Genomic DNA, 16,849 nt, shown 5'->3' on the forward strand with positions numbered 1-16,849 from the left:
TAAACTAGCTTTTTAACTTTAAATGAACAAGTTCCGCGAAAACTTTTATAAATAATATCCAGCAAATAATTTTTTATTAATACATATCGCCAAAGAATAATTTTGCTTTTATTCATTGCTTCTATAAATAAAGAACTTAAAAATAACTAACACATACTATTATTTTTTATTTTCTCTAGAAATGACCATTATTTTTATTATGATAATTATTAGTTATCTATATACTAACTAAAGGGAGAACTTTACCATCTTTATCACTAAATTAGAATTAGTATTTATATAGTATTCTTTTTAGAAAGCACATACTTGAACCTAATTCTAAAAATTATCTGGATTTTTACGGTTTTATTAAATAAAATTATTAAGAATAAATTTAAACTTAACGTTCTTTATCTGGTTATTATTAAATTAAAGGTTAACTCCTACAACTACAAATCCCTGTTTAAAGATCAATGTTTATTATTGTAGAGAGCTTGAATATTAATATTGAATTCTTAAATACTATTAATGATTTATGTATTCGTATTGAACTCAGATTATTACTAAGTCTGTATAGCTAATAGGATTCTTATTATTTAAGAGAGCCTAAGACTATTTTTTACCATTAAGATAATACCCTAGATTGCAAATTTATATAGATATACGGCAGACTACGCGGCCGACAAACTACTAAATTCCGCCATAAAGCTTCGAATTAATGTAAATCTAATCCGTCTTTGATATAACCGCTAGTTAAAACTACAAACACTTGAGCTTGTATAAATGCGATACCTAATTCTAAACCAGAGAAAGCAATTATAAAAGCTAAAGGTACTAATCCTAAGAAGAAGAAGATGAAACCTGAAGTCATAATATTGTAAGTAAATCCTGCTAATATATGTAATAACATGTGACCTGATAATATATTAGCGGCTAATCTAAGCCCTAAAGAAATATTTCTAGCTAAGTATGAAATAAATTCTATTAAAACTAATAATGGTAATAAAGCTAAAGGACAACCAGCTGGTACTAATAATGAAAAGAATTTTAAACCATGTTTTTGGAATCCCAATATAGTTGCACCTAAAACAATAGTGAAACTAAGAGCAAATGTTAAAACAAAATGACTAGTTGATGCGAAACTGTAAGGTACCATACCTATTAAATTATTTATTAATATAAATATAAATAAAGTGTAAATAAAAGGGAAATATACTTGACCGCTTCTAGCATTTATTTGATTTACAACTATACCGTGTATAGTTGCATATAAGGATTCTTGACTAATAGATCAGTTGTTACTAATTAATTTATTATTATTTATACTTAATACACTTAAAATTAATGTGAAAACTAATCCAATTGTTAAATATAATCCTATGTTAGTCATAGATATATGTAAATCACTTAATATAGGTAAATCTATACTTAATAAATCTCTTATTTCAAATTGAGTTAAAGGGCTAGAAATTTCTTTATTTAAATTGTTTAAACTTAAAGTATTCATATTATACTCTAAGCTTTTTATATAAGCCTACAAAAATCTAAATATCTATAATTTATTATACTCCAAATTTATCTAATAATGTTGAGATAAAAAGACGAGATACAAATAAACTAACTATTCTTGGTAATACGTATTTAGAAAATACGTATGTTAGTAATACAATTATAGCAAAAGCAAAAGTTACTTCGTTAATAAAATAAAATGGTACTAATTGAGGCATTTACAGAGAATTTTAGAGATAAATACTTATAAATCGTAACTTAATCAGAGGAGTATTAAGGTTTAATATTAAACTCGAAGATAAATAGAAGGAGTCGCAGCCACAGCTGCTTCCTTATAGCTACTACTAATATGTTTGTTTTATATCCATATATTATACAGTTTACATTATCAGGTGACTGGCTAGAATAAAACCAAACAACTTAATAAAAATCAAACCTTGGGGTTGATCGCTACTGATTCTAATCTAATCACTACTAATTGTAGTCAGCCAGGTAAAGTAATTGGTAGTATTCTTATCAGTATGTATTTAAAGAAAGATCATGGAGGAATCGAACCTCTTACTTAAGATTTGCAGTCAAAGTGTAGACCATCTACTTCATAATCTAGTAATATTTATTTTATTCAAGCCGCGACCACTATTACGTAGTCCGCGGTAGCTATAAGTTGTTTAAACTTTAAATATCCCACTAACCAAGGAGCAACCTGCTGGTTTCTTGCCTTATCTTACTATATAAAATATACAAGTTTATTAGAAACTATAAATTAGATTAGCAACAGAATAGTGTAAACTATCTAATATTAAAGAAGGGTATATTCCAAGTATAACAGTAAATAAAACTAATATAAACAATAGTGTGAATTCTCTTTTTGTTGTGTCAAATATATTTTCTTCAAAAAATTTAGTGAAAGAACCTCCAAATGTAATTCTATTAAACATATAAATAGTATATGCAGCAGAGAATACTATAGATGTAGAACCTAATACACCTAATAATGGTAATTTTTCTACCATACCATAAAGAGACATAAATTCTCCTATAAAATTTAATGTTAAAGGAGCTCCACAATTACCTAAAGATAATATAAAGAATAATATAGAGAATAAAGGCATAAGTTGAGCTATACCTCTGTATAGATAGATCATTCTAGTACCAGATCTATCGTATAATATTCCTCCAGCACATATAAATAAACCACTAGATACAAATCCGTGGGCTAAACCTAAAGCAATACTTCCTTCAATTCCTTGAATTGTATTACTAAATGCACCTATTAAATATACAGCAGCGTGAGATACAGAACTATATGCAATTAATTCTTTAACATCTACAGTTCTTAATGTACTAAAACTTGCGTATATTATAGTGATAACACCTATAGTATATACTATAAAAGTTAGATCTAATGTAGCTTTTGGTAATACAGGTAAAATTAATCTAAATATACCGTATAAACTTAATTTTAAAACAATACCAGCTAATATAATACTTCCACCTAAAGGTGATTCAACATGAGCTTTTAATAATCAATTATTTAAAAATATTACAGGTGTTTTTACAGCGAATGCAATAAAAATAGCACCAAATAATATAATCTGAGTAGTATAATCAAAATTTGTTTTAAATAATGCATCAAAATCTGTTGTACCCATTATAGAATACATAGCTAAAATAGCTAATAATAAGAATAAAGATCCTCATACTGTATATAAAAAGAAGTAATAACTTGCTCTTACTTTATTACTAGATCCAAATAAACCTATTAATAAAAATAAAGGAGGTAAAATACTTTCGAAAAAGATATAGAATAATAATATATCTGCAACTAAGAAACATCCTAATAATAATGTTTCTAATAATAATATAGTATTTAAATAAAATTTCACATTTTCTTTTATAGAGTTTCAATTCGATAATAAAGCAATAGGCATTATTATAGTTGTTAATAACACAAAATAGATAGAAATACCATCTACTCCTAAATAAATATCAAATAATTGAACATTATAATGTTCTTGTACAAATTGGAATTGATTTGTACTTGAATTAAAAAATATATAAACGATAAAAGATAAAATCATATTAACACTAGAAGTTACTAATGCTATTTGTTTGTATAACGTTACATTTTCGACATTAGAGTTAGGGCCTTCATAAGAAGTAAAACTAGATATAATAAATATACCTATAATTGGAATAATAAGTAAAAGGGATAATAACATCACTCTTGATAGTAATTTTTAACAAAGTCTTAATTTGTATCATAATAGGAAATTACGATGTATAGCCGCCTTCGGCTCCCAAATAATTAAGTAAGATATACAGTATTTTAAGTAGGGAGTAAAAAACCTAATTAGCCACGAGGCATACTTCATCAGCAGCTAGTGATGAAGTAGGAACTAGATAGCACAAACTAGCAAAATCCAAATATTATATTGTAATATTTATTACAAAGATATCAAGTGCATATAAAGTACAAGGTAATAATATAATAAAAGCAAATAATAAAGGTAGTAATACTGTTCAACAGAATGACATTAATTGGTCAAAACGTATTCTAGGGAATGAAGCTCTAACTCATATAAAAATGAAAACTAGAAGAGAACTTTTTGCACCTAAAATAAGACTAGAAAATAAACCACTTTCAGCAAAAGCACTTACAAAATTTTTCATGTTATTATATTCAGCAGATAACACTCAATCTATATCAAATACATAAGCACCTAAATTATTTATTAAGTTAAATCAGTATAATAGATTAAATCCGGCTAAATAACCACCTAAAAATAGTATACTTGTTAATATACACATTAATAAGATACTACCATATTCAGCTAAGAAGAAGAAGACAAATACAACCGCTGCGTGTTCTGTCATAAACCCACTAACTAATTCAGATTCAGCCTCAGCTAAATCAAATGGAGCTCTATTAGTTTCTGCTACAGAACCTATAAAGAATATTAAGAAAATTGGGAATATAGGTAATATAAGTCATACTGCTTTTTGAGCTTGTATATTAATATTTAAATTAAGACTACTAGTAATCATGATGATTAAAAGTATAGCTGAACTTAAAACTAATTCATAGCTAATCAATTGAGCTGTACTTCTAAGAGAACCTAAAAAAGCATATTTACTATTCGCACTTCATCCAGCTAATAAAATACCGTAAGTTCCTAAAGATGAAACAGCTAACATATAAAATATACCTAATTCTAAGTCATTTAAAGTTAAACCTGGCCCATATGGTACTACTCCATAACCTAATAGAGCGAAAGCTAAAGTAATTACAGGACCTAAGAAGAATAATATAGTATTAGCTTGTGTAGGTGCAACATATTCTTTTAAAATTAATTTTAAAGCATCCGCAAAAGCTTGTAATAATCCATAATATCCTACAGCATTTGGTCCTAATCTTCTTTGCATACTTGCCATAGTTTTTCTTTCGGCAACAGTTACATAAGCTACTGCTAATAAAGCAGGCAACATTAATAAAACTACTTCTAATACAGATAAAAGAGTTGAAGTATAATACATTTATTTCTAAAAATTAAGGTTTTTGTTTTATAAATACTAAGTAATAAAATTTAAGAGCCATGTTTTATAACAAGACTGACGAGCATATTGCCTTACAAAGTACGAAGTCCCGACTTCGTTTCGCTATAAACTCTATTAAAGTATGATAGAAATAAAAAACCAGTAAAAAAATATACCTATAATTAAGTGTTTTTCAGAGTTTAGCTCTGAGTTATCTCATTTCAGATTCGAACTAAAATCAGAATATTAGAAGTATTCGGCTCTACCATTGAGCTAATGAGACTTTTTGTATTTTCTTACTTCATAAGAAAAGACTAAAACTAGATTTAAGTAATTTAAGAGCGACTACGTCGCGCCCTAACTATTGTCAGTAGCAATATTATAAACTACAGTTACTTTGTAAAGGAAGACTTACAAAGGCATGAGGTTTAGGAGGACTACTTAATGCTCATTCTAAGCTAGGGTAACTTCTATTTAAAAGAGCTTGTAAAGTATCAGTGTAATATTGTACAGATAATCAAGGATTTCTGTTAGCAACTTTACCTTCAACTAATTGTTTGTATACTACATATAAGAATAATCATGCAGCTACAACACTTATAATAGATCCAAAACTACTAATTAGATTTCAACCTGCAAAAGCGTCAGGATAATCACTAATACGTCTAGGCATTCCTTGTAATCCTAAGAAATGTTGTGGGAAGAATGTTAAATTAACTCCTATAAATAAAACTCAGAATTGAATTTTAGCTAATACGATGTTATAATTTAATCCTAATATTTTTGGTATTCAGTAGTATCAACCACTAAACATTGCAAAAACCGCACCCATACTTAAAACATAATGGAAATGAGCAACTACATAGTATGTATCATGGAAAGCTATATCAAGTGAAGCATTAGCTAAAACAACTCCACTTAATCCTCCTATTGTAAACATAAATACAAATCCTAAAGCAAATAGCATAGAAGGTGTTAATTTTATAGATCCTCCATAAGATGTAGCTAATCATGAAAATATTTTAATTCCAGTAGGAACTGCAATAATTAATGTAGCAGCTGTAAAATATGCTCTAGTATCAACATCTAAACCTACTGTATACATATGATGAGATCAAACTATGAACCCTAATATACCAATAGACATCATAGCATAAACCATTCCTATATATCCAAATATGCTTTTATTAGAACTAGCTGAAATAGTTGTACTTATTATACCAAAACCAGGTATAATTAAGATATAAACTTCAGGGTGTCCAAAAAATCAGAATAAATGTTGGTATAGTATAGGATCACCTCCTCCGGCTGTTTCAAAGAATGATGTATTAAAATTTCTATCTGTTAAAACCATTGTAATACCTCCAGCTAAAACAGGTAAAGATAATAATAATAATACAGCTGTTATAACTACAGCTCATCCAAATAAAGCTAGTTTATGTAATCTTATACCAGGTGTTCTCATATTTACAACTGTAGTTATAAAATTAATAGCCCCTAATAAACTACTTACCCCAGATAAATGTAATGCAAATATAGCTAAATCTACACTAGGTCCACTGTGACTTTGTAATCCTGATAAAGGAGGATATAATGTTCATCCTGTACCTACTCCACCTTCTATACATGCTGAAAATACCAATAGTATTAAACTAGGTGGTAATAATCAAAAACTTATATTATTTAATCTTGGAAAGGCCATGTCGGGACCTCCTACCATTAAAGGCATTAGGAAGTTACCAAAACCTCCAATTAATGCTGGCATAACCATAAAGAAAATCATCAGTATAGCATGTGCTGTTATTATACTATTATATAATTGATTATCTGCAATATATTGAACTCCTGGTCCACTTAGTTCTAATCTTATTAATACAGAGAAAGCTGTACCTAATAATCCAGAAAATAAAGCAAAAATTAAATATAAAGTTCCTATATCTTTAGCGTTCGTTGACAAAAATCATCTCTCTAGTCCCATACTTATCGAGGATGTTAATTTCTGTTCCTCTTCTACTTCTTTAAACAACAATTTAATCACTAATTGTTCGAACAACAATTAATGTAGATTACTTCTAATTTTATATTCTTAAGAATTTTATTAAATATAAACAAAGTAATTAGTAGTATTCTTATCAGTATGTATTTAAAGAAAGATCATGGAGGAATCGAACCTCTTACTTAAGATTTGCAGTCAAAGTGTAGACCATCTACTTCATAATCTTTTTTTTTTTAGAAACTTATTCATCAAACATTCAATTAGCTTCAGACATAATTTCCTCTGGCTCTTCATACATTGAACTAGAGTATGTTTCAAAACTTTCTGGTTCTTGAAACATTCAATTAGCTTCAGACATAATATCTTCTGATTCAAATTCTATAGGGTTATCTCCTGATTCTTCAAACATTCAATTAGAATCTTGCATTATTTGCTCAGGAGAATCCGAATACATTGTTGAAACTTCAGCGAAGAAACCTCAAAAATCTGTAGAAGTATTTAAATGTAAATCTCTTAATTGATCAAAATAACTCAATACATCTGATTTGTATACATGATATTCACCACAACTAGTACAATATTCCACGAAATAATTGAACTCTTCTGCCATACTATAATAAAAATTAACTCAATTTGAATCTGAGAGAGTCTCAAACATATCTATGCCATGATTCCCCATAACTGAAGAACGAAAATCCACATAATTCAACATTAAAGCCCCATTTCCTTCTTTTCCTACATGACACCTTAAATTTTCGATAACACTTAGTCTTACTGCTATATCATCCTGTGTAACTACAGCATTATCTCAAGGTAATACTGTAACATCTCTAGAAAAATTAGATCATTCAGATAAAGTCGTGCTAAAATTATTATCTTCTAAATGCTGATAACATTCAATTTTTAGTTTATCAAGAATATCACTCGAAAAAGCAAGTTTTGGAACGTCTAAATTACAAATCATACTATCATTAACAAAAAAAGAGGATAAACCTTCTTTTAAGGCATGATACAATAAGTCAAAACTTTGAAATGTATGGAAGGGCGCTGGATCAATATCAAAAGATAAACAAATACAATATATAAGTAAAGATCAAATTAAGCTAAGATATACTAATAAAATATTTATTAAATATATAGACTTAATGAAAACGAAACGAACTACTAGATGTAGTAGCTATATATTTTGCAGTATTTTCTATTAAACTTACAGAAGGTACTATAACTAAGAAATATGAGAAGTATAAAACTGTAGAAATTTGCCCTAATTCTATAAATGGTGATTCAACATGTTTAGCCCCTAATTGCATTAGTATTAAGAAATTTGCTACGAACACATAGAAGAATGCTTTACTTAAAGGTCTAAATTGGTAACCTTTTGATTCACCTAAATCTGTGTAAGGTAATGTTAATATAATTAATATAGCACTAAACATAGCAAGAACACCTAATAATTTATTAGGAATAGATCTTAATATAGCGTAGAAAGGTAAAAGGTATCATTCTGGAACTATAGCCGCTGGAGTTTGCATAGGGTTAGCCATTATATAATTATCGCTATCTCCTAATACGTTAGGCATGAAGAATACAAATAGACTTAATCCAAATACAAACATAAATATAGTTATTAAATCTTTAAATAAGTAGTAAGGAGCAAAAGGTATTCTATCATAGTTACCTGAAACACCTAAAGGGTTACTTGACCCTACTGTGTCATGAAGAGCTATTAAGTGCATTAAAACTAATGCAGCTAAAACAAAAGGTAATACAAAGTGTAAAGCGAAAAATCTGTTTAAAGTTGCGTTATTAACAGAGAAACCTCCTCAAACGAATTCAACTATATCTTGTCCAATTCAAGGGATAGCACTTATAAGGTTAGTAATAACTGTAGCACCTCATAATGACATTTGTCCATAAGGTAAAACATAACCCAAGAAACCTATACCCATCATAGCTACAAGTATTATAGCACCTATAACTCAAACTAATGTTCTTGGAGCTCTATATGAACCATAGTACATACCTCTTCCTACATGTAAGTAAACTAAGAAGAAAAAAGCAGAAGCTGTGTTACTATGTAAATAACGTATTAATCATCCATTATTTACGTCACGCATTATATGTTCTACAGAGTTAAATGCTTCAGCAATACTAGGGTTATAATGCATTGCTAAAGTTACACCTGTAACTATTTGTATACCTAAACAAACTGCAAGTAAAGAACCGAAATTTCAAAGATAGCTAATATTAGTAGGTTGTGATGTATCTATAAGATACGAATTAGCTAGTTTTAATAAAGGATGACTTTTTAAAATTCTCATATTAGATTAATGGAAAAAATTTTTTTTATATTTATTTAGTCGGCTGTTTTTGCTCGACTTCGCAGGCCAATTCACAAATTAATATAGTATGAAAATATATTTAGAGTAAAATATTAATTTTAATATTGTTAATAAATTTTGTTTAACATAGTGCCAAAATAAATATTTATAGTTTAAATAGAAATTATTAAAAAATAGGGAGCCGCTTTTCACTTAATGCTTCGTTAGCTTCGCTCGTAAAAATATCGAACTTTCCTATTCTATAATAAATAAATCTAGAATGTAGTGTATACAATTAAATTCGATGAAGAAAAATATTTCCTATAGCAAATAAAATTATTCATTATTGTTGCTTTTGTTTAATTTAAAGGCTACTAAATTAATCATTATTGCTTAGGTATCCTCTTTTAAAGGCTATTAAATTAAGATTTATAAATCTTAATTAGCGATCTTAGCAAACTTCACATGCTTTAATTAGATCACTAACAATTCTAAATAAATATCTTTGAATTCAATATTATAACCGATACTTTATAATACTAACTTATAGACAAGTTCTACTAAAAAGCGAGATAAGCTTCCCTCATAAATTAGAGCTTGCCCCTAAAATTAAATTTTATATCACCTATTTTTATACTGAGGTTACCCTTGGTTATTTTCATTTCAATTAACACTATCAAAATAAAAATAGAACGCATATTTTTTACAAGCTTTATAACAAATATGCTTAGGATTTATTGGATTCGAACCAATATCATAATGATTAAAAGTCATATGTATTTACCATTATACTAAAATCCCTTTTATTTTTTTTTAATCCCTAATTTATAGTATTATACTATAATATTAGGTATTCTGTTTGGCATTATTAAGACAACCAGATATAACCTTAAACGAATACAATTTAGGTTGAGAATACAAGATATTAATGCTTTTTAAAGCATCATTACCATTATTTTTTAGCAGTCGAAGACTCGCCTCCATAAAGTGTTAAGATACTAATAGAAAATAGTAAAACTAAAGAAGATAAATCTAAATTTTGTAAGAAAGAATAGTATATAGATGTATATGCAATAAATCCTATTAATATAAATAAAGCATAATTTGTAACAACACCTGTATTTAGGCTAGAAATAATTTTACTAATTTTAATTAATAATTTTTCTAAACCAAAAGGACCTAAAAGTTCTATACTTCCTTTATCTAAAATTTTAGTAGTTTGACCTCCCATATTTAAAACTAAGTTTACAATAAATTTATTATAGAAATATTCAACTAAGAAACGTTGGTTAAAGAATCCGTAAATAGAATGACCTAAATTAGATAATTTAAATTTGTTTATTAAATTAGGGAAAAATTCTGAATAAATTATAGCTATAGCTGTAAATGACACTGTAAAGAATAAAGGTAATAATTTGAATGTAGTAGGTACAGCAAATTCTGTATCTATTAATATTTCATGTATAGGGTGAATAAATATACTGTTATCTGTAAAGAATCCTGAACCTAAACCTATAAAAATATCTTTAGTTATATACCCAAAATATATAGAAAAAATAGCTAAAACTACTAAAGGTAGACTTAAAAATATATCACCTTCATGAGCGTGTTTATAAGAAACTATATTACCGTTAGGGTTAGCTAAAAAAGTTAGATATAAAACTTTAACAGAATATAGAGTAGTAAATATTGCACCTATAACAGCTATAACGTATACAGCCACACTACTAAAGTAATATTGCCCATAAGCGGATTCTAATATAAAATCTTTACTATAAAATCCTGTCATAAAAGGGAAAGCAACTAAACTAAGACTTGCTATTAATATAACAGAGTAAGTTAAAGGTAAGAATGCCCCTAATCCACCGTATTTTCTTAAATCTTGGTTATCAGCTACTGCATGAATAACTGCACCGGCACCTAAGAATAATAATCCTTTATAGAAAGCATGATTAACTAAATGGAATAAAGCTATATTATATGAAGATAGACCAATAGCAATAACCATCATACCTAATTGACTCATAGTAGAGTAAGCAATTATTTTTTTTATATCTTGTTGGAATAAACCTACAAGAGAACTAAATACAGTTGTTATTGCACCTAATCATAGACATATTAATAATACAGTAGAACTATATTCAATTAAAGGGGATGAACGTATTAATAAGTAAACTCCTGCAGTAACCATAGTAGCCGCGTGAATTAATGCAGAAACAGGTGTAGGACCTTCCATGGCCATAGGTAATCAAATATGAAGACCTACTTGAGAACTTTTTGCCATAGCACCTATTAATAAGCATATACCTATTATAGTAACAATGTTTTCATTAATATAAGGACTTAATGAAAATACTGTAGTATAGTCTAAGTTACCTAAAGATCATAAGATAGCAAACATACCTATAGTTAAAAGACAATCTCCTACTCTATTAGTTAAGAAGGCAGACATAGAACTTTGGTTAGCTGCTATTCTAGTAAATCAGAAACTAACTAAAAGGTATGAACAAACCCCAACACCTTCTCATCCAACAAACATTAATAAATAATTATTAGCTGTTACAAGTATGATCATCATAAAAGTAAAAAGGCTTAAATAACTAAAAAATCTTTGATTGTGAGGATCTGCACTCATATAACTTATAGAGTATATATGAACCAGAGAACTAATTATTAACACAGGAATTAACATTGAAACTGTTAAGCTATCAAATTGGAAGCTTCAAACGATGTTAAATGATTCACTGTTTAATCAAGGGAATAAATGTAAGTACACAGGACTGTTGTTAAATCCTACTTCAAAAAATGCAACGATAGCTAAAGTTGTTGTAATTATTATACTTGAACAACCTAAAAAACGTGCTCCACTAACTCCGACTTTTCTTCCAAAAAATCCGGAAACTATTGATCCTAATAAGGGTAAAAAAATTATACTTAAATACATTATTTATATTCTATTGCTATACTTCCTCTTAATCTATAAAAAGCAACTAAAATACCTAAACCTATTGCGGATTCAGCTCCAGCAATAACTATAATATATATAGCATAAGTTTGCCCTATTATGTCATCCATATTTACAGAGCTTACTAATATAAAAAAAGTTATAGATAATAGCATTATTTCGATTGAAATAAGCATTAATATGATATTTTTTCTATTAAATACGAACCCTAAGATTCCTATTAAAAAAAGTATTAAAGTCAAACTCATATATTCTATTTATTTTATATCAAACTATTCGTGTACAATATATTTATATTGTGAATACCTGGATTTTGCCTCGAATCCCGGCTCCCGGGTTCAAAGATTAAAATACAAATATTCTAAAGGTATATGAGACTTGAACTCATATCTTAGCGGCCGTAACGCTCTTCTTTACCATTAAGATAATACCCCTTTGGTTTTATTTTATTTAGTTTTAATTTCTATTTATTCTAAAAATTTAGAAATCAAACGAGTCAAAGATTGAAGGCATATCCAATCATTCTTCTTGTTCAATTTCAATAACAAAATCTACGGGTGATAGAAAGTTTTCATCTCTCTCTTTACCGTAAAAAAATAATGATATATCCTTAAAAAGGCTTTTATTAGAAATACCATTATCTGTACCACCTACACTATCCCCGGGACCACTATCTTCAGGACCACTTACACTAGGACCACCTCCGCTAGAACCTGTACCAGGACCACCTTTCCCGTTGTTATCATCGTCAGAATCGGATTTACGTTGCCGTTTAGGATTTGGATAATCATCCTCCTCCCCATCAAATTTTCTCTTCCGAGTAGATTGATTACTTTGATCTGATTCGATAACATGAGCTTTATCCTCTGAACCTTCTTTAGGGTCAGAGAATGCCCCGGTACCAGATTGTTCCCCATCACTAACAGATTCTGCATTAGTTGAACATTGTTCACTCTGGTCAGAATCATAGCCCTGTTCATTAGTACTCTCATCAGCATGATAATCTGAGCTAGTAGGAGAATCCCCGGAGTCCGACGAACCATAATCCGAGCTATCATTAGCCGGATCAGAAGAACCATTATCCGCCTCTTGCGAACCATTATCTTCGAAAGAATCACTAATTTGTTCTTCTTCAGAACCACTATCTTGAGAAGAATCGCTAACTTCTTCTTCTCCCATACCTGAATCATTAGAATCACTATTTTGATCATCATTACTTTCAGGATAGTAAAAACCTAAATCCACTTCACCTTCAGGCCCACTTTCAGCCTCCAAACCTGAATTAGCATCCTCTGCTGCTTGTTCTTCAACAGCGTTAGCTAACTCGGCCCCATTCTCTATACTCTCTTCGTAACTATCTTCTTGACCTCTCATAACTAGAGCGCCTCCTAAATACTGACCCGTACCTGTATATGCTGTAGTAACCTGATTACGCACTTCTCTTTCTATAGCGGCAGGGTCAACTCCTGGTAATTGTGACGAAACTAAAGCAGTAATCCTTTCAATATCTTGTTCGACTAAATTAGCAGCTATTCGTCTCCCTTCTGCACTCTGTGCAGTTAACGCGGCACTGAAACGAATTTCAGCGCTAGCCGGTGTTCTAGTCGCTTCCATGAAAGTACGCGCAGCTTCATCATGTCTGCTACCCGCTCCAGTATTTTGATTTTGGTCACTAATGAAACTAGATGCAGTTAAAGGTGCGGGGTATTCCTCTGAATTATTGTAACGAGTAGTAACGTGATTTTTTATAACCTCTTTTTCATTTTCATTTAAATGATTACGATTTTGATTCATTTCGTATTTTATTTTGTAATTATCGAATTGCTCGGACTAGATCGGCTAAATTAGGTGTCCATTATCTCCAACGAAGCCCTTAAGGGGAATCGAACCCCTATCATAATATTAACAGTATTATGCTCTACCGTTGAGCTATAAAGGCTTTAGATTTTTACGAAAATCGCTATAAAATTTACCGCTTAACCCTTCTTGTCCAAGGAACACTAGAGAATCGTAAAATTATTTTTTTACATTTCATCTCAAAAATCTATTACCTCAAAAATTGAAGTAGTAGATTCAAGTTCAATAACAAAATCTATAGGACTACCAATTAGTTGAGTATTCGTACTTAACTGTTCAGTTGACATGGACTTCAAAGAACTAGAACCAGAAGAACTTGAACCTCCACTAGGATCAGAGGGACCACTACCACCTGAAAACCCACTAGGACCACCTTTACCATTATTGTCATCATCTTGACTACGTTTAGTAGATTCTGGTTGTTTACCTGAGGATTTAACACTAACCGATGAAGGAGATAATTGTGAGTCTTCGATTTTAGAAGAAGAACCTGATCCACTAGTAGTTAATGAATTTGTAGAACCCGGTGTATTAGAGCTAGTAGAAGATACTGGTGGAATACTCGAACTAGAAGTTACTGGTGGAACATTAGAACTAGTAGAACCTGCAGCAGGTGCATTCGGTTGATTAACCGAACTGGATGAAGCCGCTGAAGATCCCTGAAGGCTAGCTAATAAATTCCGTACATATTCTGTCTTTCCCTCCTCCAGCTCTTGCCCCTTAGGTGTATTTAGTAACTGTTTAAAATAATAAATCCCAGTCATAGCATCTGTATGTAATTTGCTATTCGGATCAGGCACATTAGTCACAACGGGAATATTCGCTTGTCTAGTACGCCGAGTAGAAATAGCATTAGTAGATTCTACATGATCTACTCCCTCATCGTCAGATAAGTTCCGGTTGTCTTCCATGGGTAAATCACGGTTGTCATCCGTTCTTAGCTGAGAAGTGCTACTAAAGGATTTATTTTGAAAACCATTAAGGTGAAATGGACTAAATAACACATAACTAGGGCAAACAGCAGAAATAAACTTAGATTTAGTGTAAGTAGATAATCTTTTCTTTATTGTTATTTTACTGTACCTTTTTCTAATAATAGCCTGGTAACAGTAAATAAGAAAAGAATGTTCCGATACGCCGGCTATAACTGGTACAAGAACACTACTTATTGCGACAAAAGTCAAGATAAGAAATTTTCTAAACTTACTGATTCAATTACTATAGGCATAGAAGAATGTAATATTCCACATATTTCAGAACATTGTCCGTAGAATACACCAGATCTGTTAATAAATGCAGAAACTTGATTTAATCTACCAGGGTATGCATCACATTTTATACCTAAAGCAGGAGCAGCATAAGAATGTATAACGTCTCCAGAAGTTATAACAAATCTTATATGTGTTTCTTCAGGTACAATTACTCTGTTATCAACTTCTAACATTCTTAAAGCACCTTCCTCTAAGTCAGATTCTGGCACGATATATGAATCAAATTCTATAAATTCGTCACTAGAATCTAAGAAGTCTGGATATTGGTAACTTCAGTATCATTGATGACCTTCTACTGAAATAGTCATTGAAGGGTCATTAACTTCATCCATTAAATATAATAATTTAAATGAAGGGAATGCAATTAATATTAATATTATAGCAGGTGTTATAGTTCATATTAATTCTATTAAAGTACCGTGATTTAAATATTTATGAGCAATAGGTGATTTAGTTTCTACAAAGTATCTTACTATAGAAAATAATACTCATCCTACAGCAAATAATATTAATACTAAATAGTACATAATATTATCATGTAATTCTACTAACCCTTCCATTTGAGGAGTAGCACTGTCTTGGAAATAAATCCCTCACGCGTGTGGGGCATCTAAGTTATAAACTAAGCTTTTTATAACTAAATTCATATATATATATGAAGTTTACGTACTTTACCATATTTTTCATATTTATATACGCTACCCACTTTAAAAAAGTAGAAGTAGTTATACGTATTACCGCGACTGCTGGCACGTATAGTAGTAAAGACTACGGACTACAAATAGAATATACCCTATTATATGAAATGGAACTAGTCGAATGGGGAATCCCTGTTAAATTAGATTAAGCTACGTAAAGTAATAAGAAAGCCATCATTAAAGCGAATAAACCTGTAGCTTCAGAAAAAGCAAATCCTAGTATAGCATATGAGAATAATTGACCTCTCATAGAAGGGTTTCTTGCTACACCTAAAATTAAAGCTCCGAAAACTACACCTATTCCTACTCCTGCTCCTATTAACCCTGTTGTAGCTAAACCTGTTCCTATTATTTTTGCAACTTGTATCATGTATTATATATATATATAATAGTTCCTTGTAGTGCCGTTATATAAGGCAGAAGACTGTATTACTAATCGTTTTGTAATTTTGAAGATTTAGGCTTAAACCACGAATTTGTAGAACGAAAGTAAAGGAATTTACTTTTAGTTTAAAGATAAGAACGGAAGGGGTTCTTTTATCTTTGTAGGTTACGCATATTTATTATAAGTTTTATAACAAATATGCTTAGGATTTATTGGATTCGAACCAATATCATAATGATTAAAAGTCATATGTATTCACCATTATACTAAAATCCCTTTTATTTTTTTATTTAACTAAGAATTATCCCTTGCTAAGGTATCGGCCTTGTTC

General features: G+C 29.8%; 10 protein-coding genes and 7 non-coding genes across 17 annotated transcripts; all 17 read right to left on the minus strand. All coding sequences in view use genetic code 4, as the record gives it.

The window, feature by feature from the left end:
• Positions 1-694: 694 nt before the first annotated feature.
• On the minus strand, positions 695-1,486 carry atp6 (ATP synthase subunit 6). The gene has a single exon. It carries the CDS (start codon positions 1,484-1,486, stop codon positions 695-697), a length of 792 nt encoding a protein of 263 aa, YP_009228728.1.
• Positions 1,487-1,541: 55 nt separating this feature from the next.
• On the minus strand, positions 1,542-1,706 carry atp8 (ATP synthase subunit 8). Its single transcript has one exon. The coding sequence runs from the start codon at positions 1,704-1,706 to the stop codon at positions 1,542-1,544; it is 165 nt and encodes a 54-aa protein (YP_009228729.1).
• Positions 1,707-2,023: 317 nt separating this feature from the next.
• Positions 2,024-2,092, minus strand: trnC-GCA. The gene has a single exon. It is a non-coding gene; the product is annotated as a tRNA-Cys (tRNA).
• A 145-nt stretch (positions 2,093-2,237) lies between these two features.
• Positions 2,238-3,569, minus strand: nad4 (NADH dehydrogenase subunit 4). The gene has a single exon. The coding sequence runs from the start codon at positions 3,567-3,569 to the stop codon at positions 2,238-2,240; it is 1,332 nt and encodes a 443-aa protein (YP_009228730.1).
• Positions 3,570-3,918: 349 nt separating this feature from the next.
• nad1 (NADH dehydrogenase subunit 1) lies at positions 3,919-5,025 on the minus strand. Its single transcript has one exon. The coding sequence runs from the start codon at positions 5,023-5,025 to the stop codon at positions 3,919-3,921; it is 1,107 nt and encodes a 368-aa protein (YP_009228731.1).
• Positions 5,026-5,237: 212 nt separating this feature from the next.
• On the minus strand, positions 5,238-5,308 carry trnR-TCT. Its single transcript has one exon. It is a non-coding gene; the product is annotated as a tRNA-Arg (tRNA).
• Positions 5,309-5,404: 96 nt separating this feature from the next.
• Positions 5,405-7,003, minus strand: cox1 (cytochrome c oxidase subunit I). Its single transcript has one exon. It carries the CDS (start codon positions 7,001-7,003, stop codon positions 5,405-5,407), a length of 1,599 nt encoding a protein of 532 aa, YP_009228732.1.
• Positions 7,004-7,176: 173 nt separating this feature from the next.
• Positions 7,177-7,245, minus strand: trnC-GCA. Its single transcript has one exon. It is a non-coding gene; the product is annotated as a tRNA-Cys (tRNA).
• A 918-nt stretch (positions 7,246-8,163) lies between these two features.
• Positions 8,164-9,342, minus strand: cob (apocytochrome b). The gene has a single exon. The coding sequence runs from the start codon at positions 9,340-9,342 to the stop codon at positions 8,164-8,166; it is 1,179 nt and encodes a 392-aa protein (YP_009228733.1).
• A 728-nt stretch (positions 9,343-10,070) lies between these two features.
• On the minus strand, positions 10,071-10,143 carry trnK-TTT. Its single transcript has one exon. It is a non-coding gene; the product is annotated as a tRNA-Lys (tRNA).
• Positions 10,144-10,294: 151 nt separating this feature from the next.
• On the minus strand, positions 10,295-12,286 carry nad5 (NADH dehydrogenase subunit 5). The gene has a single exon. The coding sequence runs from the start codon at positions 12,284-12,286 to the stop codon at positions 10,295-10,297; it is 1,992 nt and encodes a 663-aa protein (YP_009228734.1).
• nad4L (NADH dehydrogenase subunit 4L) lies at positions 12,286-12,555 on the minus strand. Its single transcript has one exon. It carries the CDS (start codon positions 12,553-12,555, stop codon positions 12,286-12,288), a length of 270 nt encoding a protein of 89 aa, YP_009228735.1.
• Positions 12,556-12,670: 115 nt separating this feature from the next.
• On the minus strand, positions 12,671-12,741 carry trnR-ACG. The gene has a single exon. It is a non-coding gene; the product is annotated as a tRNA-Arg (tRNA).
• Positions 12,742-14,175: 1,434 nt separating this feature from the next.
• On the minus strand, positions 14,176-14,246 carry trnN-GTT. The gene has a single exon. It is a non-coding gene; the product is annotated as a tRNA-Asn (tRNA).
• A 1,083-nt stretch (positions 14,247-15,329) lies between these two features.
• cox2 (cytochrome c oxidase subunit II) lies at positions 15,330-16,082 on the minus strand. The gene has a single exon. It carries the CDS (start codon positions 16,080-16,082, stop codon positions 15,330-15,332), a length of 753 nt encoding a protein of 250 aa, YP_009228736.1.
• Positions 16,083-16,278: 196 nt separating this feature from the next.
• On the minus strand, positions 16,279-16,503 carry atp9 (ATP synthase subunit 9). Its single transcript has one exon. The coding sequence runs from the start codon at positions 16,501-16,503 to the stop codon at positions 16,279-16,281; it is 225 nt and encodes a 74-aa protein (YP_009228737.1).
• Positions 16,504-16,721: 218 nt separating this feature from the next.
• On the minus strand, positions 16,722-16,794 carry trnK-TTT. Its single transcript has one exon. It is a non-coding gene; the product is annotated as a tRNA-Lys (tRNA).
• Positions 16,795-16,849: the final 55 nt, after the last annotated feature.

Source organism: Colletotrichum lupini, mitochondrion (genome assembly GCF_023278565.1).
Source record: "Colletotrichum lupini strain CBS 119142 culture-collection CBS:119142 mitochondrion, complete genome".
In the NCBI taxonomy this organism is placed as follows: Eukaryota; Fungi; Ascomycota; class Sordariomycetes; order Glomerellales; family Glomerellaceae; genus Colletotrichum; species Colletotrichum lupini.